A 27,481-nucleotide genomic window follows, 5' to 3' on the forward strand; every position below is an offset into this window, starting at 1 on the left:
GTTCATTTAGTGCCTAAATGTGACCTAGCATTATTTTTTAACTACTCCATGTGCGACCCATCGAGGGAGGGCAAAGCGGCTACCAAGCTCTTCACTCTTCACGACCTGCTTTCTTGCACGCGTGGAGATTCCCAAGAGACGGGACAGTCCTTGGAGGGAGGGGTCGTGGGCGTGGTCTCTTTCCCAGTGGCGGAGTTATACTGGTCTTTTAAATGCCCATTACGCAAAGCCATAGCTGTCAACGTTTCCCTTTTTTAAGGGAAATTCCCTTATTCCGAATAGGATTCCTCGCAAGAAAAGGGGAAAGTTGACAGCTATGCGCAAAGCCCTCGCGGGGTTGATTTCTTCCCCCATTATTATGGGGAGCGTAATAAAGGCCGTTTTGTGGCCTCGCTGTGCCTCACACGCGAGTTGCAAGCTTGGCGAGAGGTGGCCGGCAAGCCAGGAAGAGAAGAGGCGGCCGCGGAGACGAAGACCATGTGGGGGGTCTCCTGATGCGTAAGGAAACCCCCCTCGAACTCGGGCCATTTGATTTCGCGGAGGGAGACCCACACAAACACGCGCGCTCCTTTTCCTAGGATTTCCCCTCTTGGCTTCCAGCAGAGACCCAGCGGGATCATTTCCCTCGGCTCCTCGAGTTCAGACCCGGAGGACCGGGAGGGCAGGGCCGAGGAGGGAGGTGGGGTTCTCGGCGTTGCTACAACCAAAAGGCTCGCTTCGCGCAGCCGCCGCGTCCCTGGCACCCGAGCAAAGCAAACGTCAGTTTGTTTAACAATCGCCGAGTATAAAATGCTCCAATCATAGAGGAGACTCGCGGAGGGGGGAAATAAGGCTGAGGTCAGCGCAAAGCCAACAAGCAGCAGCAGATCTCCCTTCGCCGATCTTCCCACCTTTGATACTCTAGGGCAGCTAAAAAGAAAATACCCGGGAAGCAGGCACGTCGATGCTAGCTGTTTTGTAGGAAGGGAAGCCTCTTTCCCCCAAAGCTTCTAGATCCATCCTCCATTCATCCCTGATCTCTCTCACCTTTGAAAGGGAGCCATGGCTGATAGCCTGAGAAGACTGATCAACAACGAGACCTGCAGGATTTTACAGGAGAAGTTGGAGAACTGGTATAAAGATTATCACGTGAGTGTGCGCGAACGCGTGTTTTGGAAATCGGCGCGCTGACTAATAACGATGGGGAGGCAGCTAGATGCATCTGCGATGTTGTCCCCTTTGAATCTGTACCTGGCAAAATATTAACTCATCTTCCCACCCACCCACCCCGCCCTTGCTAAAACCGGAGCTGGCGAGGTGAAAACTGCAGGAAACGGCGAGGTCGTTTCAGAAACTAACCTTAACTACAATGATATGAACATCTTTAGGAAAGATGGAGACGATTAGCATTGCAACCAAACGCAGCTTTGTGAGTTTGAGCTTGTTGCGCGCGGAGAGGTCACTTTATCGCGGGAGATTAGGGCAGAGCTGGTGGTGTGTTGGAAACCTCCAGCCATTTCCCGGGAAAGTAGTAACTAAGGACGCCGGTTTTCAGCGCCAAGCAGACACTGTTGTGGTTGCCATGGTTATAGAACGCCACGATACTCTACCCGGGAAACGTAGTAAGAACAGCAATGATTTGCAACGAGGGATTGCTCAAGTCTCTTTCCCTCCTCCTCCTCCTCCTCCTCTGCTGAGCTGTGATTGAGTCTTTTGATTCGGTTACATTTAATCACAGCTCCCCCTCGCCCGAACACGTTATTTTTCCTTTACACATTTAACACCCTTAACTGTTTGTTTTAAGATTGGAACTACGGTACTTCTCTACATTTAATTTTTAATCCTCCTATTACTTCCAAGCAGCTCAGGCCAGCGTAAATGGTGATTCCCATTTTATCCTGACAACAACCCTGTGAGATAGGTCAAACTGAGGAACAGCAACTTCCCACGGTCACCCAGTGGATTTAATAGCTGAGGTTTGAACCCTGATCTTTCCAGGCAAAGGCTGGAACTAAAATGATAGTGGTCCACATGCAGCCCTTGCCAAAAACAGCAGCCCAGTACTGGTTCTCCCTGTAACTTCAATTTACATCACCATGGTGCATTTCCCTGCTTTCTCACCAGTAGAAACCAATGATTATTACCAGCACCTTCAAGCCTACATTCCTCTACTGGCTTTTTCTCCTCCAACTTCTGTGTCCACATTTTGTGTTCCAGAGTAGTGGCTTTTGGACTCATGATGTGTCCAGCACAGTGTTTGACTTTATATGTGTTGGATCTAACAGGAGTTTCTGAGATGGTTTGCCTGTGCATGTATGCCACCTGATTACCATGGATGGCAGACAGCAGAATATGTGAACTGGTTCAAGGGAAAAAAGCATTGTGCTATATGATGTGATATTTCAGTTCTGTTTCTGGTGGTGTACCCATGGCGGTCTGTTTACATATGCAGATTATCACCTGATGCCATAAGTCATGAAGGAACTAGCATGTGTGTGTGAATAAAGGCTGGCATAAGATTGTATAGATCACATGCTTTCCAAAAGCTATCTATCAATGCAAAATGCTGCACCTGGTAAGATTTTCAACCAAAACACAAACATGCCTGGCAGTAGGACTTTTTCTATTGTACTACACAGGAATTAGAAAAATTAAATGTAAGCATATAAAATAAGGTTTAAACTATGAACAGCTTCCTCTGCTAAGGATCTGTGTGGCATATTAAGTAAGTGTACATTCAGACCAGTTTTTCCCCCTTCCACTGTGGTCACTTCAAACCGTAACCCCTGAGCTGTGGTGGCTAATGCTATTATTCCTTGAGTTCTCATGCAAGACATGGTAGTTCAGTAAAGGAGTCAAAAACCATCCCATGATTTGTCTGGACAGAAGTGTGTTTAGAGTTTCTTTCCAAAAAAAAATATTGGCTGCAACAAGACAGCTCTGAACCTGATTTTATTCTTGAGAGAAGTCACACTAGAAGTAAAGTGAGCATGAGTGTCCACATAATGAATGTCCACGTTAGGCATGGACATTTGCCGGGGTAAAGCATGTTAGTATAGATCTGTAGGCACATAGCAAAGGTGCTAAGAATTCTCTGTTACAGAAAAAGGTTTCTGTGCTGTCCTGAGTGCCACATCCAGATCTAAACCGAATGTGATCTTCACTGTGATTGACAATCAAACAGGAATAGTACGTAGAAATACTGGGGTTGTGGTGGGGAGCATAGCTGTCAACTTTTCCCTTTTTTAAAGGGAAATCCCCTTTACTTTCTGCTGTGGGATTTAATATTCCATGACATTTTGGCCTCTGATCTATTGGTTAGTATGCAATATTATTATCTTGTTGATCACAGGGAATGCGATGCATTATAGCTTTTATTGAACTGAGTTCCGTTGGTGGAAGGAATAATGAAGGTGTGATATATTGGCAGAATTGGAGTAACCAAAGTAATTCTAATTTTCAGATTAACTCATGTGATCAGAATCTGACCCGATGCTGTGAAATCATGGAACTGAACTCCATGATTCAGGGGCAGCTCTTCACAATCCTGAATAAAACAAGCCAAGAAGGTGAGGTTGTTCCAAGCTCTGCATGTATGGTTTATGTGCATATATTTATTACAGGTGATGGTTAGCTTGTGCCCAGATATTTATCAATATTTATTGCCCTTCCTTTCTCTTTCGCTCACTGACCCAGGTGGACATTATGCCGGTGTGGATACAATAAAGTCTCGTCTGTTGCCATGGCTGGGGACTTGTTTTTCTAGCCACACTTGTGGAAGCTCTTCTCACTTGCAGGTACAATAAACTTGTAATTCCCCCCCTTTTTTTCTAGAATGGGTAAACCATAAGATAGAAAGGCTTTGATTCCAGTCTTGCGCTTATCTCTTTCTTTCCCTTGAGAAGAGGGGCTGAGTTGATGTTCATGCTTCAAATGAAGGATTATGTTTTAGAGATATACTGCATATCCAGATTTATTGTGATAAAAGCCACATTCAAGGCAGATAAGACGTTGTGTTACAATAGGTTGGATGCAGATATGCACCCATAGGAAGGTGGAAGGTGACTTTCCTCTAATGCATTATTGTTACTTTTCTAATCTATAGCTGCGTTGTGGAAGTCTTCCATAGTTGAGAACTGTGGCTGTTTTATATTTTTGTATAATGGAAATATTAGCCTAATAATATTTATACCCCACTCATCTGGCTGGGTTTCCCCAGCCACTCTGGGTGGCTCCCAACCGAATAAAAAAGTGATAAAACATGAAACATTAAAAACTTCCCTAAACAGGGCTGCCTTCAAGTGTCTTGCAAAAGTCAAGTAGTTGTTGATTTCCTTGACATCTGATGGGAGGGCATTCCACAGGGCAGGTGCCACTACTGAGAAGGCCCTCTGCCTGCTTCGCTGCAACTTTACTTCTCGCAGTGAAGGAACCACCAGAAGGCCCTCGGAGCTGGACCTCAGTGTCTGGACTGAACGATGGGGGTGGAGATCAGGCATGCTTCGGAGGTGAAATTTCTTATTGGTGAGGGGCTTGTCTCCACATTCAAGTAGACTTTGCTGTGTAACAAACATTGTTGATAGAAGTTAATTTCTCCCGAGGCTTGTGTTTCCTTTTACTGAATAAAATGCAAGGACTTTATTTAAAATCAGTTTAAGATACATGGAAGATATATCACAATATTTCTGAAACATTAACAGAACTCCCTGCCCGCCCCCAGACATACATTCATTTCTAGCTTTTACACACTGTATTTCTACTTCACTGTAGGAATCACGTGAAAAAGACAGATGGATGAAGGAATTGGCCTGCACCCGGGACCAGGAAATCCATCAGCTGGAGAAAGAGCTGAACAGCACTCGTTTACAGCTCAGTTTTGTACAACAAGAGTAGGACAATTAACTATTTTCCATTCATACATTTTTCGTGCACTAAGGTGTGAAACTATAAGGATAAGTAGAATTGCAGATTTGTGGCTGTAGTGAAAGCCTTTTAAGCCACCACATGGTGGTGAAAAGCTGCTGCTAATAATAATAATAATAATAATAATAATAATAATAATAATATCCACAATGACATTTTCAACCCACCTTTTCCTAACTGGACTTTGTTAATTGCATCTTTATCTAAGTACAGTAGTACCTTGGTTCACGAACGCCTTGCGACTTGAATGTTTTGGCTCCCGAATACCACAAACCCAGAAGTGAGCGTTCCAGTTTGCAAACGTTCTTTGAAACCCGAACATCTGATGGAGTTTCTGTGGCTTCCGATTGGCTGCAGGAGCTTCCTGCAGCCAATCAGAAGTCGCGCCTTGGTTTCCAAACATTGGTTTCCGGAGAGCGCTATCCTTTTTCCTTTGAAATTTCAGCTTCTAAATTACAACCCATGAGTAAGATTGCCTAAAATTGGGAGATCAAAGGTATGGCTTGCCTTTGACCGACGTAACAAACTGAATTTGACTCTGAAGCGGGAAGATGTAAAAAGGAAGTCCGTCTTCCGGTTTTGTAGATAAGATTAAAGCAAAGACTTTTGAAGCTAGAGCTGGAGAAGTAGAATAAGAGGACTTTAAATTTCACTGTCAGACACAAGAACCCCCTCTTAAAGTGAGGGGGAGAAAGGAATTTTTTTGGACTTGAGGAAGAAGTGAGGAAAAGACCACTGCCTAATCCCTGCTATTGGTCTGCCAGAGACAATAAGAAAGTGTTGCACCGTTTATGGATACTTATAACTGTTTGTGAATACTCTGCATGTGAGCTGGAAACTGTTGCCTTATGTTGAACTGTTGCCTTTACACGAAAAGTGAAAGCTAAAAAGGCAGGACTGTTTTTGGAAAAGTTGCTTGGAAAGTACCATTGTTGCTAAGGTGCTCCCCTAGAGGAGGCCTGGGATATTGCTGGGGTTTTTCCATTACAGCTGGTTTGAAAGTTTTGGAAGTTGAATGGACTTCCGGAACGGATTCTGTTCGACTTCTGAGGTACCACTGTAATGGCTGTGATGATTCCACAGATGTAGAATAGAAGCATGCCTGTAAACTGCTTATGTGGGTGGACCACATGAACTTATAAAGCATACTGGACCCCCCAACAGTTCACATTTATAGGGTAATTCAACCGGTCCAGTCCCCTTCTGTCAATGCAGCTCAGAAGGTTGTTTCTGGGTCCAGGATCAGTTGGTGCTATGTGGACAGGTTCCTGTTTTTGGCGCAGAAGTTTCCCAGAGGAAAGGGTACTTCTTTATTTTTTGTACTTCCAGTTACAAGCTATAATGTTGACTCAAGAGCTTGAATAGTATTGTGTGAGCATGCCTTAGATCAAAAGGCATACGACCAAGTCTTTTACTTCATAATATACCAGTAATGTGCTCTTCAGTGACATTTTAGCTAATCTCAGGTGAATAACACAATATATCTGTTATACATTTATAGCATTCTTTTTTAAAAGCTGAATGGAATTCGCTTCTTTCACAACACTGGAAATGAGTCCCCTAAAGCTTATTTTCACTGTTGCAGCCAGTCAGTTTCTGAAAGTTCATCTATATAGACAGCTTTTCAGTTTAATCTATTGACACACATTCAGAATGAACTTCAATATAGGGAGTGAAATTGCAGTTGCTTTTAGATGTGCAATCTGTTTCTTGATAGTGTGACGTGTTCAGATCAATTATTTCAACAACCTTTGTTGTATCTCTGTCCTTTCACCTTTGTTCTAATAATCATGCACAGTGCTTTTTTTTCTTAAAAAAATGTTTAGGGGTACTCTCGTTTTCCTGCTCATATTGAAATACTGCCCCTCCATGAGGTCAAACTTAGATTCAGAAAATGTTTAGGAGTATGCATCCCCCTGGGAAAAAGCACTGATCACACACAAAACAACAACAATGGTTTATCACGGCTGTGTGAAAGAATTGGTTCCCTTTCTCTGTACAGCCTGTGTATGAAAGAAGACATGAGGAATTGATACAGAGATAATCTATTGAATTGGGTTTTGAGGAGGGAGTGTGTATATGATTGTTTTTGTGTGTGTGTGTGGACAGCAGAATGAATAAGCAGTGTTGTTAGATGGTGTTTGCCAATCTGTGAGAAGATTTAATGATCAATTCATATCCTAGGATGAATCCAGAGCCTATGCTTTGTTCTGTATAGATGGTCAAATGTTCACTTTCCAGCCATCTCCAGTTAAAGGATCTCGGGGATCAAACCTGGGGAAGATTGCTCCTGGAGTCAATGGGCCAATGGCGTAAGACAGGTTTAAATGCTGTTTTTTGAGAGAAGTGACCTGAAATACATGCTTGCAGCAGGTGTACAAATTTTGCTTTTGTAAGCAAAATTCGTGTAAGTAGGCCTATAAAGGATTTGGCTTTCGCAGTTTGTGTTTGGCTGCCCCATCTGTCTATGCCATTCATAAATGCTTGTATATATTTTGAACTTTGAAATAGGGTACTGGGCATAAAAAATTGCCCTGAGTTTGGAATTGGTGTTTGTTGATGTTTAATGCTGCAGTTGTTATAGCTGATGTGCTTTTATGTTGAAGGACTGGCTCTGCAGTGTACTTGTTTTTCCAAATGCAAATACCCTTCTAAGATTTTATTTCCTGTTTTGTTGAATGTGTTAGCAGAATTTGTGCCATTTGTATTAAAGGCATATCTCTGGGTGTTGATTTCTCTTGCAGTTTAGCAGAAGCCCAGGTGGCTCTTGAAGACACAAAGGCCAAATCCGCCACCACTCTTTTGGCAGCAGAGGATGAAATTGTTCAGCTAAAAGCAGAGTAAGGAAAACACGGTGGTTGGCAAAGTTGGTTTTGGATTATGTTTGTGTGGTTGGTCATAGTGGTTGCATTTGTAACATCACAGCAATGGATTGCTGTGAAATGAACATGGCTTGTTGTTGCATCTGAACAAGGAATAAGGCACAGTTTATTTAAACAAGCCGGCTTCATAACCCAAGATTTGAAGTTGGCTTGTTTTGAAACTTACTGTAGTTAGGAATAAACAGCAACCCTGAGTTTGGATGAAGTCATAAGCCAAATTCAATGGAAACTGAAAGAGTGGGGGGGAAAGGCTTCCAAATTCTTCCTCCTGGCTGTGCAGGAGAAAGAAGAGTTTGGAAGAAGAGTTTGGATTTGATATCCCGCCTTTCACTCCCCTTCAGGAGTCTCAAAGCGGCTAACAATCTCCTTTCCCTTCCTCCCCCACAACAAACACTCTGTGAGGTGAGTGGGGCTGAGAGACTTCACAGAAGTGTGACTGGCCCAAGGTCACCCAGCAGCTGCATGTGGAGGAGCGGAGACCATGGGAGCCCAGGGCTCGCTCAGGCTTGTTGCGACTTGTGCATGTTGTGCTAAATCATGGTTTAGTGGGATGTACAAACACAGCCATTGTGTAATGTTGATTCCCACTGCCCCATTTTCTGTTGCTCAAGGCCAGGGTTTCCCAAACTTGGGTCTCCAGCTGCTTTTGGACATCATCCCTAGCTAGCAGGACCAGTGGTAAGGGGTGGTGGGAATTGTAGTCCAAAAACAGCTGAAGAACTGAGATTGCTTTAGGCAAATGCTGATGAATCTTCCTCCCAGTACCAATCTCTGAAAAGAAGAGCTTTGGTTATAATGTGAGCAAAATATAATCATGTGTGGCTGGCTATTTTTAGTTGGTTTACAGTAAGGGGGCTAACTTGTTGCCCTCTGGAAATCATTGAACCCCAACTTCCATCAGCCCTGGCCTGCTTGGCCAGTTGTCAGGGATTATGGGACTTACAACAACATTTGGAGGGCCACAGGTTAGCCACATGTGGTTAACAATATATGTTGACACTGCAACTTTCAATTTGTTGAGCTGCCATAGTTTTTCTCATTGAATATCGGCCATAACTTCTCAGTACAAATCTGCAATTCTCTGAATTCTTCTTAAACTATTTCATGGGTGGTGTAGATGTGCCCCCACGGTCTTTAAGCACATCAAGCATTTATACATAGTTTCCTCTGGTTTTCAGCATATCTTTGCCTGGCAAATTGCAGCTTAGGCACATCTTTTATATTTGCAGTAATCTGTGTAGAGAAAACTCAAGCCTATGATGCATTTTGTTTCTGTTCTTCCTGAAGCATGAATGTCCCCATCTAAGAAATCTGAGGCTGTTTGAGGTCAGATGCATGACTCTTTGGTTGTGGTGCCAATGTGCGTAGAAAATCAATTAGCCATGCCTTGTGTACTGAATGGTTTGGGTCTTGTTACTCCTCAAATCCAAATGAAAGTCTGTTCAAGTTACTTTCATTGATGATCTTAAATTAGCTTATCTAAGCTATGTCGCTAGATTCTTCCTGACAAACACACAACACTGTTCTTGTGATTTAGGTGAGCCTGTTTTTCTATAATTATAACTTGTTGAAACTGTTGCCTGTTCTCTAATATCAGTCTTCAGAGTTGGTTTCCCCCTTTACAGGGGAGACATCAAGTGTAGAATACAGTGGTACCTCGGGTTAAGTACTTAATTCGTTCCGTAGGTCTGTACTTAACCTGAAACTGTTCTTAACCTGAAGCACCACTTTAGCTAATGGGGGCCTCCTGCTGCCGCCGCGCCGCCGGAGCACAATTTCTGTTCTTATCCTGAAGCAAAGTTCTTAACCTGAAGCACTATTTCTGGGTTAGCAGAGTCTGTAGCCTGAAGTGTATGTAACCCGAGGTACCACTGTAATTGAATGATGATAGATCATGTGATATAAATGTATTACATTTGTACATATGCAGCACATGTTTTTGCCATACACTGACTACACAAAATGTATAACTTTGTGTTTTGATATTTGTGTGTGTGTGTGTGTGTGTGTGTTTGAAAACTGTCTCTTGCTAAAGGATTATTTATTTACTTTATTTTTTTAAAGCCTGCCCTTCATAAATATATTGCCATAAAAAGTTAAAAATACAATATCATAAAATAAGATCACACAAGCTCAGATTATTGGTGATCACTCAGTCCCCCCGCTGCACCCAGACAACAGTCCCACTTGTGCACAGCCTCCCCTGACTCCAGTGGCGTAGCGTGGGTTGTCGGCAAGTAATTTGCGCCCCCTAACCTGTGGATTTGCGCCCCCTAACCCTAACCCCCAGATGTTGCGCCCGGTGCGGCCGGCCCCCCCTGCACCCCCCACGCTACGCCACTGCCTGACTCAGATGTCTTAGAATTAGTGCATACAGTGGCTTAGAATTTGTCTTAGAATTAGTGCATACAGTGGCTTCTCATAGGTGTTAAACAGCATTGGGGGCAAGGTTATTCCACAGCACAAAGATCATGGAGCTGAAACACAGTCTTCCAGTGCTACTATCTGAGTATGACTTTCTAGGTAGGAATGGAACCATTGTAAAACAGTCCCCTAAATACCCATAACCCAGAGCTGGTCTAGAAAAATGCCATGGTCTCTGGTATCAAACCCCAAAGAGAGATTGAGAAGCAGAAGGAGGCAGGATGAGGAGGTTCTTGGCTTGTAACATATATACCCTAAGCAACTATACTACATAATTACCGGTACATCCCTAAACCTATTTTTCTGGCATTACAACTTGAAAAGTGATTTGAGAAATTTTGCATTGCTTTTGGTGGGCAAAAATGGTTGGTTTATATCTAAAATGTACATACGACAAACTTCATTTTGCACTCCCCTTGCTGCATAGTGATCACTCTGAAATTCTTCATGGTTTTATAAGCTCTTTCAAATAGATTACTTGGTATAGTTTAAAAGCAGGATATTGATTGCTGTAGAAACACCTATTTTGATCGGAATTATTTTTTGTGTGTATGTGCTAAAGGCTAAAGGCTTCTCGGGTAAAAGAAGAGTGTGCTTTGAAAAATCTGGACCGGATGAGTGATTATGAGCAGCAGCTTCAAACACTGAAGGATGAGATTGCCATCCTTGGTGCTCAAAAATCTCTTCTCCAAAACAGGTAAGGGTTTTCATCTGATTTAAGTAGCCACTAAAACACTAAAACCAACAGAGTAGTACCATTTGCACAAGGAGATGAACTTCCCTCCCTCTCCTCATGCACCTTCTGTGCGCCTTCTAAATCTGTTTTTGGGGTTTCCCCCAGCCCTCCAGAGCAAATTTGGGGAGGGCATGGGCCCCTTGAGGAGAGAAGGAAGAGGACAAGTTTCATGTGTGAAAAGAACTGCTTTGTTGTCTATCGTTCTATTATGGTTTGGCTCCAGAGATGCTATGCTTCAAGTTATCTAAGGGGGACTTTCGATATCTCAACTCTATTGATTAAACTGAAAGAAATTGTAGCTCAGAGCAGTGGATTATTTCATGATGATGGCATCAGTTTACACAATGCTTTATAGAGTAACGTAAGCAAAGAAAAATACAGGTCTCTCTCCAGGCAAAACAACAATAATCTTTAATGAATAAACTGGTTTTGAAAGTTCTCTTTCTTTAAATTCTGCTTCTTGAGATAATAGGCTAAACCAGAGACGCAGAACCTATGGCCCTCTAGTTATTGCTGGGCTACAACTTCCCTTATCCCTGACCATAGGCCATGCTTTCTGGGGCTGATGGGAGAGGCCCACGGGTTCCTTACCCTTGGTCTAGAACAGCCTTTCTCAATCTGTGGGTCCCCAGATGTTGTTGAACTACAACTCCCATCACCCCTAGCTAGCAAGGCCAGAGCTCAGGGATGATGGGAGTTGCAGTCCAACAACATCTGGGGACCCACAGGTTGAAAACCGCTGGTCTAGAACATACATTTGTAAGGATAAAGATCTTCCATTAATGCGATTTTTAAATTTTGTTACAGACTTGCACTAAGCCGATCTCCTTCCCCGAGATCTATCCGAAGCAGATCACCTAGCCCGCTTCCCAAGAGAAGTTCCTCACCCGGACGAGCGAGACTTACAAACGCCTCCCGACATGCTCGCCTTGTGGAACGCTTCAGTGACATTTATGCTCAGGAGCGCTTGGATGCTCAAAGCCTCCTGAGAAGTTATGTCGATGATCTGGAGATGGTTCAGAGAATAATCTATACTGCAGTTGTGGTAGGAAGTGTAACAATATTTCTTTTCAGAATCACTCACTCACATAACCCAGCAATAGACAAACCTTATTCTTACATCAGCTGGAGTCGACAACAATCAGTTGGCAATCCTAAACACACTTAACCTGGGAGTGAGCTCTGTTTAACTCGCTGCAGTCTGAGCAGACATATACAGGGTTTCACTGTCGGCTCATTAGCTTCTCTTTCATTGCTGGAGTTTCTGGCGCCTGGTCTCACTGCTGCAATGGAAAGTTATTGTAAACCTCTAATATGGCAAGCAGTCTCATTTTAAAAACTTGTACTGGTATAGAGGAGCTTAGGACTGAATGGGATCACATTTGAAAATAAAACAGAGTGGAATTGTAGCTCAAGGCTGGTAGAATGCTTGCACCTACATTCTTCCAAACTGGTTTTAAAAAGCTTTCTTTATAGCCACATCCGAGAAGTTGACCAACCAACTCTGGGTTCTCAGAGGGGAAGCAGACCCAACTCACTTTGTGGCTGTCTGTGTTTTTTTTGTAATTTATTTAAGAACCCAACAGACACATGGATAGCAAATTCCATCCAAATATGATTTTGTCTGGTGCTGTTTTTGATTTTAGGAGTTTTTGATCTGCTGCTTATGCCTTGTCTTGGAATATTGCTGAATTGCCTCTTTTGTACAAGTTCCTTTCATCTTTTTTATATATTTCATCTCCTTACCTGACCATGTTCGGTTTTCTTTCTTTCTTCTTTGAAGTGGTAGAATACTTTGTTAGTTTTGCTATAGATTTAATTTTTTTTAAGACCCCTGGAGCGGAAGTGATAAGTTGCCATCACGGAAGGATATGGTGGGATAACTTTGTGTTGCAAGGACTCAAGGGCTATTATTGGATGTCCAGATGCAAGCTTTGGAGCTGGAGCAGGGTTACTTTACAAGATGAATTATCGCATTGAGGAGCACTTACTCTCCCTGTGAAGTTAGGATTCAGAAAATTCGGACATTGGCCCGAATATAAGCCTCACTTTTTTCCAAATTCCAACCATGAAAAGTTAAAGTGTGGCTTATATTCGCAACCTTACACCACCAGCAAAGCAGAGCGGCTCCCCCCCCCCAAAGCAGCCCAGGTGCTGTCTTTTTTCCTTTTTGAACCCCCTTCAATTTTAAAGGTGCGGCTTATTTGCGGGTGCGGCTTATATTCAGGCCAATACGGCAAATGGCCTCTGTTTTCTTGGGCTTTTAGATGTAACTAACTATTTTATCATTTGCAGGAGTCTTTCCGTGCCGCAAAGTTGGCCTTCAGGCAGTTCAAAATGCGTGTTCGAAAGACCCTGTCCCTAAGTTACTCAGGGCCTGAATCGCTTGAAGACATGGTCATGGACTACATTGTTCGCCAGGAGGATCTGTATGATGTTCAAGCCAGCGTCTGCGTAAGTCTGTGAGAACATTCTATCCCTTTGCCCATGATATGACTATTTTCCACCTTCCCATTTCATCTCTCTGGCACCCTATCTGCATAACCTAGCAATTCTAAAATATAGACACACTTTTACTCTCGCAAGATTGAATGTATTGGCCTCGGCTGTACTTGAGGGACTATTCCAACAGATTCCACATGAAAAACGCTTATGTCCCTGTGGAGATGGCAGTACTAAATCGGTGGCGCATGTCCTTCTGGCTTGCACTCTTTATAGAGACTTGAGGAATGAGGTTATCACCTCTTTTATTGTCCATTCTGGGTCGCCCAGCCACTGCCACAGTGTCCTTTCTCTTGGCAGATCAAGATGAGCAGATGACAGAAAAGGTTGCAAGGTTTTTAGCTGGGGCAATCAGTATAAGATCCACTGTTTGACTATTGATTCAAAACCCTAAAAAGTATTTTATATAACTGACTTTTTATTTCTATTCTTTGTATATTGTTTTGTTGTTTTATTGCTATGGCCAATGGCTGATGCAAATAAAGATTCATTCATTCAAAACATTCTATCCTACCAATGCTCTGCTTAGGTTAATGAAACTTGAGAAATGTGTAGATGATACCTTCCTGCCCCCCTGCTCCCAAGAAACCACCACTGAACACCATGTACATATGACAACTTGCATGAGTAGGGCAATTGACACTTTGGATATATCAATTGTATTCTCTCTCGCTTACAAAAATTTCCGTCGGTTCAGTTTTGTGTATTTTCTAGAAATAATAATAATAATAATTTTCTTATTTATTTCTACCCCGCCCATCTGGCTGGGTTTCCCCAGCCACTCTGGGCGGTTTCCAACAGAATATTAAAATACAATAGTCAGTTAAACATTAAAAGCTTCCCTAAATGAAGAAAATGAACCATTTCTGTTCCTTTCTTTTCAGGAGGTCATTCGTGCAATGAATATCAACCCCAAAATTTCCTTCCCACCAGAAACCGATTTTATCATGATCAGCGGCTTAATACGCGAGTTGTGTCGCGTCGCCTTTTCAATGCAGACTTTGGATCCTCCGCTTGACATTTCTTTTGGTACGGATGGAGAACTTTTCAGCGAGTACAAGTGAGTGGAATGAAAGTATGGGGTCTTGTGTTTCCAGTGGGGAAAATAAAGTGTACCAAAGTCATGGCAGCGTATAAGGATAGAAGAAGAGCCTGCGAGATCAGCCCAGTGGCCCATCGACTTGCACATCCTGTTCTCACAGTGGCCAGCCAGATCCCTATGGGAAACCCCCAAACATTTTGAAAAGTAATTGTGATGATCAGATTAGTTTTGTAGGGTTGCAGGAAGTTTTCTCAGGGGAATAATTTGAATTGTTGCACTATTGGATGAAAAGGAAGATGTTAGTTAAGATAATTAAAGGCAATATGAATGTAAGAAATGCAGAAGAAATCATAAAAATGGGAGATCATCAGAGGTGCTGATTGAAGTCCAAAAGATTGTATAAGATGTGAAATTTTGTGGAATGTATGACAATTAATGTTTAAAAATTATATATATATAAAGAAGAAATATGCTTTTGGTTTCCAAAAGCATATTCAAAGCTTACTGCCTCCAATCATATGTCAATTCTGTTTGCACATGCTGAATTAGAGCTAATTTTAATAATAATAATAGTAATAATAATAATTAATAACTTTATTATTTACATCCCACCCATCTGGTTGGGTTTCCCTAGCCACTCTGGGCAGCTTACAGCATATATAAAAACATAGTAGAACATCAGACCTTAAAAACTTCCCGCGACAGGGCTGCCTTCAGGTGTCTTCTAAAAGTTGTGCAGCTCTTTATCTCCTTGATATCTGAAGGGAAGGCGATCCACAGGGAGGGCACCACTACCAAGAAGGCCTTTTGCCTGGTTATTGTGAATGTTATTTAATACAGTCATGCCTTGGAAGTCAAACAGCTTAGTTCCCGAACATTTTGGCTCCTGAACGTTGCAAACCTGGAAGTGAGTGTTCCAGTTTTTGAACTATTTTTGGAAGTCGAATGTCCAGCGGGGCTTCCGATTGGCTGCAGGAGCTTCCTGCAGCCAATGAGAAGCCGCTCTGTGGTTTCCGAACGTTTTGGAAGTCGAACGGACTTCAGGAATGGATTCTGTTTGAGTTCCAAGGTATGACTGTAGTTATAATAAGTAATTAGAAACTTGGCAAGGTGCATTCTATTGTTAGTCACTTTGTACACATATGATCAGAAGTGGCCTGTGCCACATTGTGTACGTACATTGCTGCTCAGGACCACAATGCCTCAAGGACCGCCTCTCTCCATACAAACTGACCCAGACCCTGAGATCATCATCTGAGGTCCTTCTTCATGGGTCTCCTCTGCAAGAGGTCTGGAGGGTGGCAACATGAGAATGGGACAGGCCTTTTCTGCAGTGGCTCCCTGTTTGTGGAATGTCAGCTCTTTTCTGTGAACCTCTCTGAGACCTCCAGGTATAGGGTGGTATATAAATTCAGTAAATAGTAATAATAATAAAATTACATATCCTTAGGTTCCAGGCAAAAAAAATTTCTTTATAACCAGGCCTTTGGCTGATTTAACATTCTATGGCCTTTTAAATGCGTTTGTAGGAGAGAGTGTTATTATTTTTGTTTTATTGTGTATTCACCTGATTTTTTAAAAAAGTTAATTGGTATAGCTCCATGTGCCCTTGTTCTGAATTACTTGAAAGAAGATGGAATAAAGTAACTGCAAGAGGAGCATGTGGACTGCTAACTCTGTTGTAAGCTAAACCTCTTTGCACCTCACCAGATATCGTCGCAGCTACGACTCTGAATTTACAGCTCCCTTGGTGGCCTATCATGTATGGCCTGCTCTTATGGAAGAAGATACTGTCCTGGTGAAAGGAGAGGCAGTCACAAGAAGAGGCGCTGTGGTAAGTATTCTTCATTACTCTGGTTAAGATTTAAACTGATAGACTTGGATCCTAAGTTGCTTCCCAGTAATGAGGTGGTGATTACTGCCAACTCCTCTTTCATCTACAGGCCCCTGCGACATATCCCAAGCCATTCCCAAAGGCCTCTGACCTCCAGGAGTAGATTTGGGGCAAGGCACAGGGCTCTGTAGAGGGGAGAGGGAGGCTGAAAAAGCCCTGCTCTGTGAACATAGCTTTGCTTTATTTACAGAAGCAAAGTTTGGGTCCAGGTCATAGATTCCATCCCAGAAATGTCTGAATGAAGCAATTCACAAACTGGCTGGTATTCTGGAGCACCAGCTCCTTCCCATGAGTAGTATTCTTGCCCCTATGCAACACCCTTCTGTGTGGTGGACAGAAGGGCGAATCCATGAGCAGAGATCTGTTTCTGTTTCTGTTCAGCCACCGAGTTTGGCCGATTTATGTTGGAGACGTCTTTATTTATTTAAGGCATTTGAGGCATTTATATACCACCTAGTTACAGTCGTACCTTGGAAGTCGAACAGAATCCGTTCCGGAAGTCCATTCGACTTTCAAATCATTCGGAAACCAAAGCACGGCTTCTGATTGGCTGCAGGAAGCTCCTGCAGCCTATCGGAAGCCCCGTTGGACGTTCAGGTTCCAAAGAATGTTCGCAAACTGGAACACTCACTTCTGGGTTTGCAGCGTTCAGGAGCCAAAACACCCGAGTACCAAGGCGTTCAGGATCCAAGGTCTGACTATATTTGCATTTCTAGTTGTGTACATAAAAAACATCCACAGAAAGCAAGGAGGGGGCCTGATTAATGTCAGTTGGGATAGAGTTCCACAGGCTTGGCGCCTCTACACCAAACACATTGTTTCTAGTAGTTACAAGCCGTGCATCTAAGCTGTGGAGAACCATCAGCAGAGCCTTCCTCAAAGATCTGAGTGATTGGGCTGGGGTATAAGGTAGTCTCTAAGATACCCTTCAACTTGTAAGTTAATACAAGAACCGTGAACCTTACCCATTAACATATGGGCAACCTATGGCCCTCCAGCTGTTAATTGAACTCCCAGCACCCATCAACCCAGCATGTTGTGAATTACACCAACAGTGCTTTAGATTATGACACTGACATTGATAGGTTTCTTATTAGTCAGTCCCTTTCATGACTGAGCTGAGAATATGCTTGGAGCAGTTATCAAGAAGGAGTGTGGTGGAGTCTCCTACTTTGGAGGTCTTTAAGCAGAGGCTTGACAACCATATGTCAGGAGTGCTCTGATGGTGTTTCCTGCTTGGCAGGGGGTTGGACTCGATGGCCCTTGTGGTCTCTTCCAACTCTATGATTCTATGATTCTATGATTCTAAGTAGTCCCTTCCACCAATGTAGGCTGTTATACTGCTTTGCACAACCTGTAGTTCCAGTGGCGTTTCCAGGAGGAGCTGAGATTCCAAAGGGGCTTGTGTATAGGACAACTCCCAAGAATATAATTTATTTATACCACGCCCATCTGGCTGGGTTTCCCCAGCCTCTCTGGGCAGCTCCCAACAAAATATTAAAAATACAATAAAGCACCAAACATTAAAAACTTCCCTAAACAGGGCTTCCTTCAGATGTCTTCTAAAAGTCAGATAGTTGTTTATTCCTTGACATCTGATGGGAGGACATTCCACAGGGTGGGTGCCACTACTGAGAAGGCCCTCTGCCCGCACATGAGGCTTTAACTGGGAAGCACATTAGAGTTATGCGAATCCAGCCTATTCTTTCGGAGAGCAGCCTTCCTCTCACATAATGTAACCACAGTGACTGCTGCTTGCTTAATATACCTTTTCTCATATTCTATATTTTGTTTCAGTGGTCTCAAAGGGGTAGAAGCAGAAGCCGCAGCCGAAGCCGCAGCCGCAGCTGTAGCTTGAGGCCCCTCTCTCCTAGTGCAGGCCACTCCCGACATTTGGTAAAGTAGAATAGCCTGATCAACGTAATAATCCAAGATAAAAACAAAGCCAGTGGTAAATGAGAGGTATTGCAAAAAAGAAAGGGGGCTGAGGGGGGGCGCTTATGCCCCTTTGTAATTTGAGCATTGAACGATGAGGGCAGGTTCAGCATGGTAAAAGCTTGGAGATTTACTTGTGAAGGAGGGCAGTATAGACAGATGTGTTTACCAATCTATACAGGATGAGCACAAGCCTATCCCTTAACATCTGTCTGCGAATGCATGAGAATATCTTTTTGGACTAGGTGGTGACTCAGTTTCGGGTATATTTGGAGGAAACTAGACCAATTTCAGTCCAATTTCAAGCATGGTCATAGTACCAAATCTGCCTTGTTTATTCTGGCTGACGACATGTGTCTGGAAAGAGAGAGGGGAGTACAGGCCTTTATGTTCTCCATTATCTTTCTATGGCTTTTGATATCATTGGACCAGTATCCTTTTGCAGCACCTCTGGGAGGTGTGGTTTGTGGGAAGTACTGTATTACAGTGGTCCCACACCTTCTTTTGGGGGCTGTTTCCATAAAATAATTATGGAGGCCCATTTTTTGGTGCCATGGGAGTAGCCCTGTGGGGTTCCATCTTGCTCCCCACATCATTTCACATCTGTTTGAAACAGATGGGGGTTCACATCGTGAGTGAGGTTTCCTCAATATGTGAGTGATGCCCAGCTCTGTCTCTCCATTCCACCTGTAATCAGGAAATGTGGTTCAGTTGCTAGACTGGTCCTAGGATGCTTGCATGGGCTGGATGTGAGCCAATGAAATGAAACTGAATCCTGATAAGAAAGTTCTGAGTTCTTAGGTCCAAGGGATGGGGAGATTTCTTGTTCCAGGCAGGGTTTCACTCTTCTGGAAGAAGCAGATAACATAGCTTGGGATTGCTACTGGATTCAACATTGCACAGGTGTCCTCAGTGGTTAGGAGTGCTTGTTTCCAGTTATGGCTGGTTCACTAGCTTTTGGATACAGATTAATTGGTCACTGTACTCCATGCTCTGGTGACCTCCAGACTAGATGTTTTAACAGAGCTGCAATAGTTACCTGTTTGTTTCCAGGCCCAATTCAAGCTGCTCTCATTAGTGACTTAAGACTAAAATATCTGAAAGACCCCCCCCCCTTTCCTACAGATCCTCTCAGGTGTTAGTTTGGAAGAGGGGGTCCTTTTGGTAGTTCTGCCCTCAAAGGTTCAGGTGGGTGAGGGCATCCTCTGTAGCAGCCCCTATGCTGTGGAATTCTCTCCCCACAGAAGGTCATCTGAAACCATCCTTGTATAGCTTTTGTCATATGCTGAAGATGCATATTTTTGCTGTGGTTTTTTGGCCCGTGAGAGAGAGATTTTTTAGGACCCACCCTATTCTTCTAGTTGCAAATTGTTTTAACTGATTTTATTATTGTGTTGCAATATTCTTGTAACTTGTTCTGGCACCATCTAGTGAAGGGCGGGTAAGAAAAGTATGAAAATAAATAAGTAAAAGATCAGCATTCGTGAATTAATCCATGAATAAAAACACTGGGTGTGTTCACAGCATGCGTTTCAACCTCATGGCTGTTTAGGTTAATGGATTTGCCATTCTGTAATTTACCATTGATGTTGTGCATACTATATGCACATATGAAATAGGGAGCCCTCTATTCCTTCAGAAGCTTCTCAGTACTCTCTGAATTAAATTTTAACAGTATAGAGTATGTATAAATAGCGCATTGCTAAATCCTTGTGACTCAATCACCGCTATTAACAGGCTGAATGTACTTGTCTGTGGCGATGAAGGCACAATGTGAGGGAATAAAAAATGGATATTCTTCAGCAACGTTAATCTATGGCCTGGTTTAACCAGTCATATCCTGGTTTAATAAACCAGAATATGTACAATCTCTGTGCACCCGCCCACAACCTCTTTACCCCTTTGTTCCCACAAGTGGGGGAATTAACTGGGAAGCTGCAATTAGCCATCATTTTTTCTTATGTGTGAACTGGGGTCTATGGTTATTGACTTCCAAACAATCCAGGATTCACATGCCATCTTCTTTAAATCATGGCTTCATATCCTGGTTTGTTTGGAAGCCATTATCCATAGTTCCTAATCTATACATAACAGGAAGTTATGCTTATCTTCCTGGGTTGTTTTCCTGCTTCAGTAAAGGGAGGAGCAAATGAGTTATATACAGGTTTGTGGACCTTGTAGATATCCCATCTTCTTAAGTAATAAAGCCACATTAGCATGGAACCCAAAAACAAACCAGTTTAGCAGGATTCAAGCCGATTTGTTGTTCTCCTTAATTTGTAAATTGGATTACCTCTCATTTTAAGTAATGTTAATCTGGTCATTTCTCTTACTATATATGAGTTGTCATTTATTTAATCTGTGTTCCTCCCTTCACTTTTTCCATGGCAGGCTTGGCAGGAAAGTGAGCACAGCTAAGCCTCTCTTCCCCACCCCTTTTGTGGGGAGGCAAGGACAGCAGGAAAAACTAGCATGTTTACTTACAGTTCAGGTTTCCCTTGTGAGACCCATGCCTGAAGGCGGCTTCATGTGCAGGAGCACCATTCTAGTTTTTGGCCTGCAAGCCAAAATAAGGGACCATATAAGGGGAATATTGGTTGTTACACGTATCATAAAGTGAAGGAGAATTGCACAAAATTTTAAGTAAGTGGAGGCCATTTTTGAGTCTTGCCCAATCAGTGGCGTAGCGTGGGTTGTCAGCACCCGGGGCAAGGCAAGTAATTTGCGCCCCCTAACCCGTGGATTTGCGCCCCCTAACCCTAACCCCCAGATGCTGCGCCCGGTGCGGCCAGCCCCCCCCTGCACCCCCCCCGCTACGCCACTGTGCCCAATTAAAAAATGGCCTCCATGCCATCTTTGAAGCTGCAGCTCATAATCCCTCATCCGGTCCAGATTTTTCAAAGCACACTCTTCTTTTACCGAGTAATGTTGCTCTGGGAAAGAACTGCAGTATGTATAGAGATTTTCTCCTCCTTCAATGTGACCAAACAGGTCCCAGATTACCCTTCAGACGTGGGAAGGAGCCACACTGCAGTATAAGAAGAGTCTAAGTTCCCCAGTGGTAATAGCTGTATTTAGCTTCTACGACATAATGCCTCTTTAGAATGAGTTGGGAGGAATCAGACTATGTTAATTTTCCTGTTTTGTGTGTCTTTTAGCGATCCCGAAGTCGCAGCTCTTCCCCATTAAGGAGCGGGAGCCCAAGTAAGTGGGCCTGTGCAGAACTTAGACGATCCTGGCTTTGAAATGCTTGAGCAATCAAGTAAAGAGATAATGTAACAATCTGCAGGGTGTTCTTTTACATATATACATATATAAAAAAAACAGAACACATTGGTCTTCATTTATGGGATTTTCATTTTTTTGTTGATGTTGTAGACAGACTTCTGGTCTTTGTTTATATAATTCACATTTCATCCAAATTGTCCCAAACCATGACGCCTTCTTCGTATTTGTTGTAATTATACAAAATCTCTGGTGGTGTCTTTTAGAGCTGCCTTATCTAAACACAGAACTAAACAACACTTAATATCATACTTAATATAATTGGCTCAACCTCTAGGATAAAAGCCAGTTCCATTGCCATTACTACTGCTGCTAGCCCTTTGATTGATCACAGATTAACCCAAAGTGCTTGTGTTCATGCACACACCATGTGTACATAGATGTAGAGAGGAGCCAATCCACATTCATAGGCCTGCTAGGGTTGGGTAAATTTCTCCACCCCGAAACAGTTTTTCTTTACTGTTGTCTGCCAGATTGACACCAATGGAGTGGAGGGAGAGGGAAATATGTATGCTTGGGGTCCAATCACATTCCATAGCTGTGTTGGGGAAGCAAGAGAGCTTTTAATCCAACAGATACAAGGCTCTCCCAACACAATCTGTTTGCTGCTAATCGCTGTAGGCCTGCAGGGCTTTTTGTGTGCGCATCTGGATTTCTGGGGTGGACATGCTTGCCCTGTTGGCCGAGCTGCCACTCTCAAAGAGAGGGGGTTATTGGATCAACTTACACAAAGAATGTCTGGATTGCCGATACAGTCCTATCTTGAAGTCCTTCGATTGCAGAAGTTTACCCCCCAAAAAAGTTACATACTGAAATATGTATTTTTCTCCAATAGGAATTTAGGTTAACTGGATATGATTTTTTGATTCTGTACATCTGGATCAATCTGCTTCTGTGGTGCCGCTTCCAGTTCCGAGAGTACCTCAAACCTCACTTAAAATAATGTGAACATCAGCTTTGAATCACTCCAAAAGGGGAGTGAATGGGGACTGGTGATTATTAGTATGGGTGGTTTTGTTTTTTGTGTTGGTTTTTTTGTAACCCTTTTTTGAAGGGAATGAATGCAACAAATCTGATTAAAACTTGCATAGGCGTTTTAAAAAATTTGTTTGATTTTTAAAACTTGTTTACACCATTCTTCTAGCAACGCTTTCAGGAAAATAGTTACTGTCACAAGGAGTGCAGTGCCAAGATCATCTTTATCTCACAATGATACACTTAACAAGACTGTTAAGTATTCAGTACTATGATACATTGAGATACACTTGAGATACAGTACCTGGTGCTTATTTAGGGCTCAGCTGATGTGAAGTTAAGGTCATTAAAGTCCCAGAAAAATCAATGGGATGTAGACATGCTGGGTCATGCCAATAAAAGCTGTTGGGACAAAGCACAGTCATAAAAGCATAAAATCTGGTTAAAGTGTTTGATTTTGAAATTACAGAAAAAATAACATTTGTATTTTGAAGATTATATTCCGGCTGCTCTGTTGTCCAGTTGTAACATTTGGTGCTGATAACAGTGTTTTTCTTCCAAGAGATTGAGTGTTTTTCTCTTCTGTACCCCAAGTGGAACACAATAACTGTTTGAGTCCTTGACCTTTTACATGTAGCTAAGGTCTGCATGGGTCAGAACATTATTCTAATGAGACCAGTCTTTTATTTCTGATCCCGGACATAGTGCTTGAGCAAAATTGTGGAATTTCCTTTTGTTACTACAAAACGAGTTTTGCATGGTTTTCTTCACTGAAATTATTTTGCCCTCTGGAAATAAAATTATTTAGTCCTCTGGTTTCCATAGGGAGTGTAGGCCTTCCCAGTTTAATGTACTTTGTAATTTTGCTGAGTAGTGCAAAGTTTACAGCAATGTTGCAAATCCCCCATTGCCTGCTTCAAATAAGTGATGGTCATGTAGACCAACTGAAATTCCACCACTGCTTTACATGACCTGGGCAGACCTTTGAAGCTCTCCATCCAATAAAGCTCATTGAAGAAATGAACTGGCAACCAGTCTAAGTGTAAGAAGCACTCGCCCTTGATTATGGCAATGTAAACATTGAAATTTTTACACCAAGATAAATTTAATAGAGAGTTGCAATCATGTTGCATGATATATGTCAGGCATAGGCAAACTTGGCCCTCCACATGTTTTGAGACTACAGTTCCCATCATCCCTGATCACTGGTCCTGTTAGCCAGGGATGATGGGAGTTGTAGTCCCAAAACCTCTGGAGGGCTGAGTTTGCCTATGCCTGATATGTGTTTCGAAGCACTTGTTTGCTTATTCACATATTTTTGACACTTAAATTAGAAAACCTGGGGGAGCTAACCCCCTCCCACCAAAAAATCCACTTTATAAAGGATACTGGATTGGATCAGACCTGTTTCATTACCAATCAAAAGCTCCCACTCCTAGCTTTAAGCTCACCATTGTTCTACACCTGAATGTGGAGAACCATGGTTTAGTTAAAGCAGGCATCCCCAAACTTGGCCCTCCAGCTGTTTTGGGACTACAACTCCCATCATCCCTAGCTAACAGGACCAGTGGTCAGGGATAATGGGAAGTGTATGGTGTAAGAACAAGCCAGGATCTCAAATGGTGATTTCATAGTGTCCTGTTCTCACTAATCATGGCTAAGCAAGCCACAGTTTCCGAATTTGAATGTGTCAGGGAACTGTGGTTTGTTTAACACTGGAAGCGGAAACTTCCTGCCTTTTCCTGTAGCATATAAAAGGGGGAGCAGGGGGGAAGCATGCAGACCCAAGATTTGTCCGTTTTTTTCATGTAGCAAAAAACACTGTTTCCCATTCTACCTGAACTTGACCTTGGTATGAAGTGAAGCTCATCTACATACCAAGGCCAATGCATAGCAGTGTGAATTTTTATTATGTTTCTATCTGAGCTCTGTAAAGAGAATATACTATCTTTCATCACATATCCAAGTGATTAGATTAAAGGAAATCTAACAAACAATTCAATAGGATATACATGAAGGATGGTATTCCAAACATTATACCAAGACATCCAATCAAAATTCTGTTCCAGGTGTTAGTAAGGCATTGTACCTGACACAGGTTCATAATGTTTACTAAAATAATCATTAGGCAGTGGAAATGAATATGATAGCATTGCTAATGCTGTGTGATTTTCCAATACAGTGTTATTTGTGATCGGTGATAATGCTGTTACATTGAGCTACACTCAGAGCAGATGTATGCTCTGCCCAAGCTTATGGAGAATGCAAGTGACGTAAATTTGCTCCTCATGCATACCAATGATTTTGCGTGTGATATGTCGTGGAAAGGTATATAAAAAATGAAAGTTTAAATAGACGCAGTACATTAGAGCTTTCAAAACTAGTGTGGGTGTGTATCTGAAGCAATTTTCACTTCTCCTGGATTAAATGAGGACACATTCAGATTTTACATTCCTGGTTCCTTCCAGGTGGCCGATACCCCACCAATTATGTAGAGATTCTCCATACGAATGCATAAAATCAATGTTCAGCGCTGATCTGAATATGCTCTGTTTTGTGGCCATTCCTACAATAAGGAGTATGACGTTAGGTCCCCTTATTCTCTCCATTGTGCTTTTTGGTAGGCAACCTGTGGTGAATGAGCTTCCTTCCCATGCAAACTTCAGTTTGGAACAGGCAACATTTGCATGTGAATATTGCTCTCCCTGAGCACAGCTCCTTATTAGGATGTTACCAAAGAAGCATGGAAAGAAGCCATAGGAAAGTGGCTCCCAGATCTCTGTGGTACTAATGTATGGAATGGCCTTGTCAGGGATTAGGTTTGAAATGAATAATGGGTCATGTATAACCATGTACAGTGATACCTTGGTTCTCAAACTTAATCCGTTCTGGAAGTCCGTTCCAAAACCAAAGTGTTCCAAAACCAAGGCGCACTTTCCCATAAAAAGTAATGCAAAACAAATTAATCCGTTCCTGACTTTTAAAAGCATCCCCTAAAACAGCAATTTAACATGAATTTTACTATCTAACGAAACCATTGATCCATAAAATGAAAGCAATAATCAATGTACTGTACTATAAAATAAATAAGACAGTATTCTAGCTGAACTGGGTTACACACAGTAACAAACACAAATTAATCGAAAAAGCCTCAAAAACAAAAACACACAAAAAATAGCAAAAACAAAAGCGCCAAACTTAATCAGTTCCGGAAGTCCATTTGACTTCTGAAATGTTCAAAAACCAAGGCACAGCTTCTAATTGGTGCAGGTGCCCTGGAAACAATAGCCGACAGCCGCATCAGATGTTCAGCTTCCAAAAAAACGTTCGAAAACTGGAACACTTCTGGGTTTTTGGAGTTTGAGAACCAAAGCGTTTGAGAACCAAGGCATTTGAGAACCAAGGTACCACTGTAGTAAAATGGCTAAGTGTCAACCCAGAGATCATGCCTGTATTTTTAAAAACCTGGAACAGCCATGAAGATCTTTGGGTGACCATGGGCAAGTCACCAACTCTCAGTCTGGCAGTGTAGTTTCCTAGCTGGTTAGGAAAATTATACATACACTTAATAATAGACATCCATTAATTTGGACCTACTGATCTGAAGATGCCATCACATCAGTCATATTTTAGAAGACTTTTAAATATCTTTCAGAACCACATTGCTGTAAAGTCAGAAATAATCTTGTTTGTCTATTTGCATTTTTTGGTGATCTTTTTGTATGTCATATATTTTGAATTGCTGTTTAACTGCAGAATTTTTTTCTTAATTTGTGTTCATATATGAATTCCACTGGAAAACCAATATTTTGTAGCAAATAACTTACCATACATCATTTGAATACAGTGCTGATGCTGTATGTTTACATTGTACCATGTTTCATGAACTATCGTGTGGATAAGGTGCCTGTACAATGTTTTATAATCAAACGATACTGCAATAAAAGTTTTCAAATATGTAGTGGGACAATACTGAAATAAATTATGAACAGTTAGGGATGAATGGACATGTTCTTGACTTGTGAGAATGCATCATTTGTTGAAGATTAAGTTGTATTGGAGGAAATATGATTTAGAATTGTGAGTTATACAGATTGATAAAGGAAAATTAATGCTTGATTAATTGGGAAAATAGTCAAGTGGATGTTTAAACAGGAATTGAACATGCACAGCTGATGGAAATAAGAATTGATGGGAAAGTATTAGAAATTAAGAAAAGGTATTTTACTGTAAGCAGTGAAGGAGGGAGGGAATAGAAGCATTTTGAAGAGGGGCAGAAAGTCAATTTTTAAATTTGCGTTACATCTGTATTAATTTGTTGTTATTTTGTTTAAAATTAGGAAAGCTAATAAAAATTAATTGGGGGAAAGGGAGGGGGAGAAATAATATTTCCCACTAGATGGCACTCTTGTTTAACACATCAATAAAATGAACTTTCCAACCAATATATAGCCATGTTCAGCTCCCAAAATGTCAGAGGCTAGTAAAACGTTTTTAGATAAAAGTCATAAATGTCAGAGGTTTAAGTGGCTGCAGTCCCATGCCACACACCGATACTGTTCTAACCGCAGTGAAATAAAGGAAAATTAGCTCAGGATTGGCCACTAAAGGGTAAGGCTTTGCAGTGTTTTCAAATGGAAGTAGTGTTGGTGGTAAGGAAAAATAGGTATAAAGGGAGAATTCCTGGATGCCAAGGTCCAGGTTTGGGACAAGTGCTCTTTGGTGAGAATCCCAGCAGAGATTTAAAAATATGACCTTGTGAGTTCCAAAACTCCCCTCTTCTCCCAGCGTAGGAAAAGACCACTTTTGGTAAGTTAAAAATGGATTTACAAACTCTCCAAATCTCAGATTTATGTGCTTTTCCATACATCAGTCAGAAAACACAACAGTAAAACTTGGCTTTG

At 42.1% G+C, this 27,481-nt stretch overlaps 1 protein-coding gene across 6 annotated transcripts; it reads left to right on the forward strand.

The window, feature by feature from the left end:
• The first annotated feature begins 380 nt into the window (after positions 1-380).
• On the forward strand, positions 381-26,538 carry SPATA18 (spermatogenesis associated 18). 6 transcript variants are annotated; one of them, XM_082238214.1, is made up of 14 exons: positions 381-498; positions 1,036-1,128; positions 3,443-3,548; positions 3,676-3,776; positions 4,750-4,868; positions 7,647-7,742; positions 10,771-10,905; positions 11,752-11,989; positions 13,240-13,398; positions 14,331-14,506; positions 16,199-16,322; positions 18,180-18,278; positions 21,476-21,521; positions 22,438-26,538. In XM_082238214.1, exons 2-14 carry the CDS (start codon positions 1,042-1,044, stop codon positions 22,443-22,445), a joined length of 1,494 nt encoding a protein of 497 aa, XP_082094340.1. In that variant the 5' UTR covers positions 381-498; positions 1,036-1,041; the 3' UTR covers positions 22,446-26,538. The 6 variants fall into 6 exon arrangements, with proteins under 6 accessions (XP_082094340.1, XP_082094344.1, XP_082094339.1 ...); XM_082238218.1 differs by lacking the exon at positions 18,180-18,278; XM_082238213.1 differs by lacking the exon at positions 22,438-26,538 and having other exon boundaries at positions 21,476-21,599.
• Positions 26,539-27,481: the final 943 nt, after the last annotated feature.

The sequence above is a fragment of the Podarcis vaucheri genome (genome assembly GCF_965113315.1).
Source record: "Podarcis vaucheri genome assembly, chromosome: 9".
NCBI lineage: Eukaryota > Metazoa > Chordata > Lepidosauria > Squamata > Lacertidae > Podarcis > Podarcis vaucheri.

Bases quoted from the DNA above. Each gene is read 5' to 3' on its own strand.
- SPATA18 (XM_082238213.1), top strand. From the start codon at position 1,042: ATGGCTGATAGCCTGAGAAGACTGATCAACAACGAGACCTGCAGGATT. The intron at 1,129-3,442 runs GTGAGTGTGCGC...TCTAATTTTCAG, and splicing joins ACTGGTATAAAGATTATCAC to ATTAACTCATGTGATCAGAA. The intron at 14,507-16,198 runs GTGAGTGGAATG...GCACCTCACCAG, and splicing joins GAACTTTTCAGCGAGTACAA to ATATCGTCGCAGCTACGACT.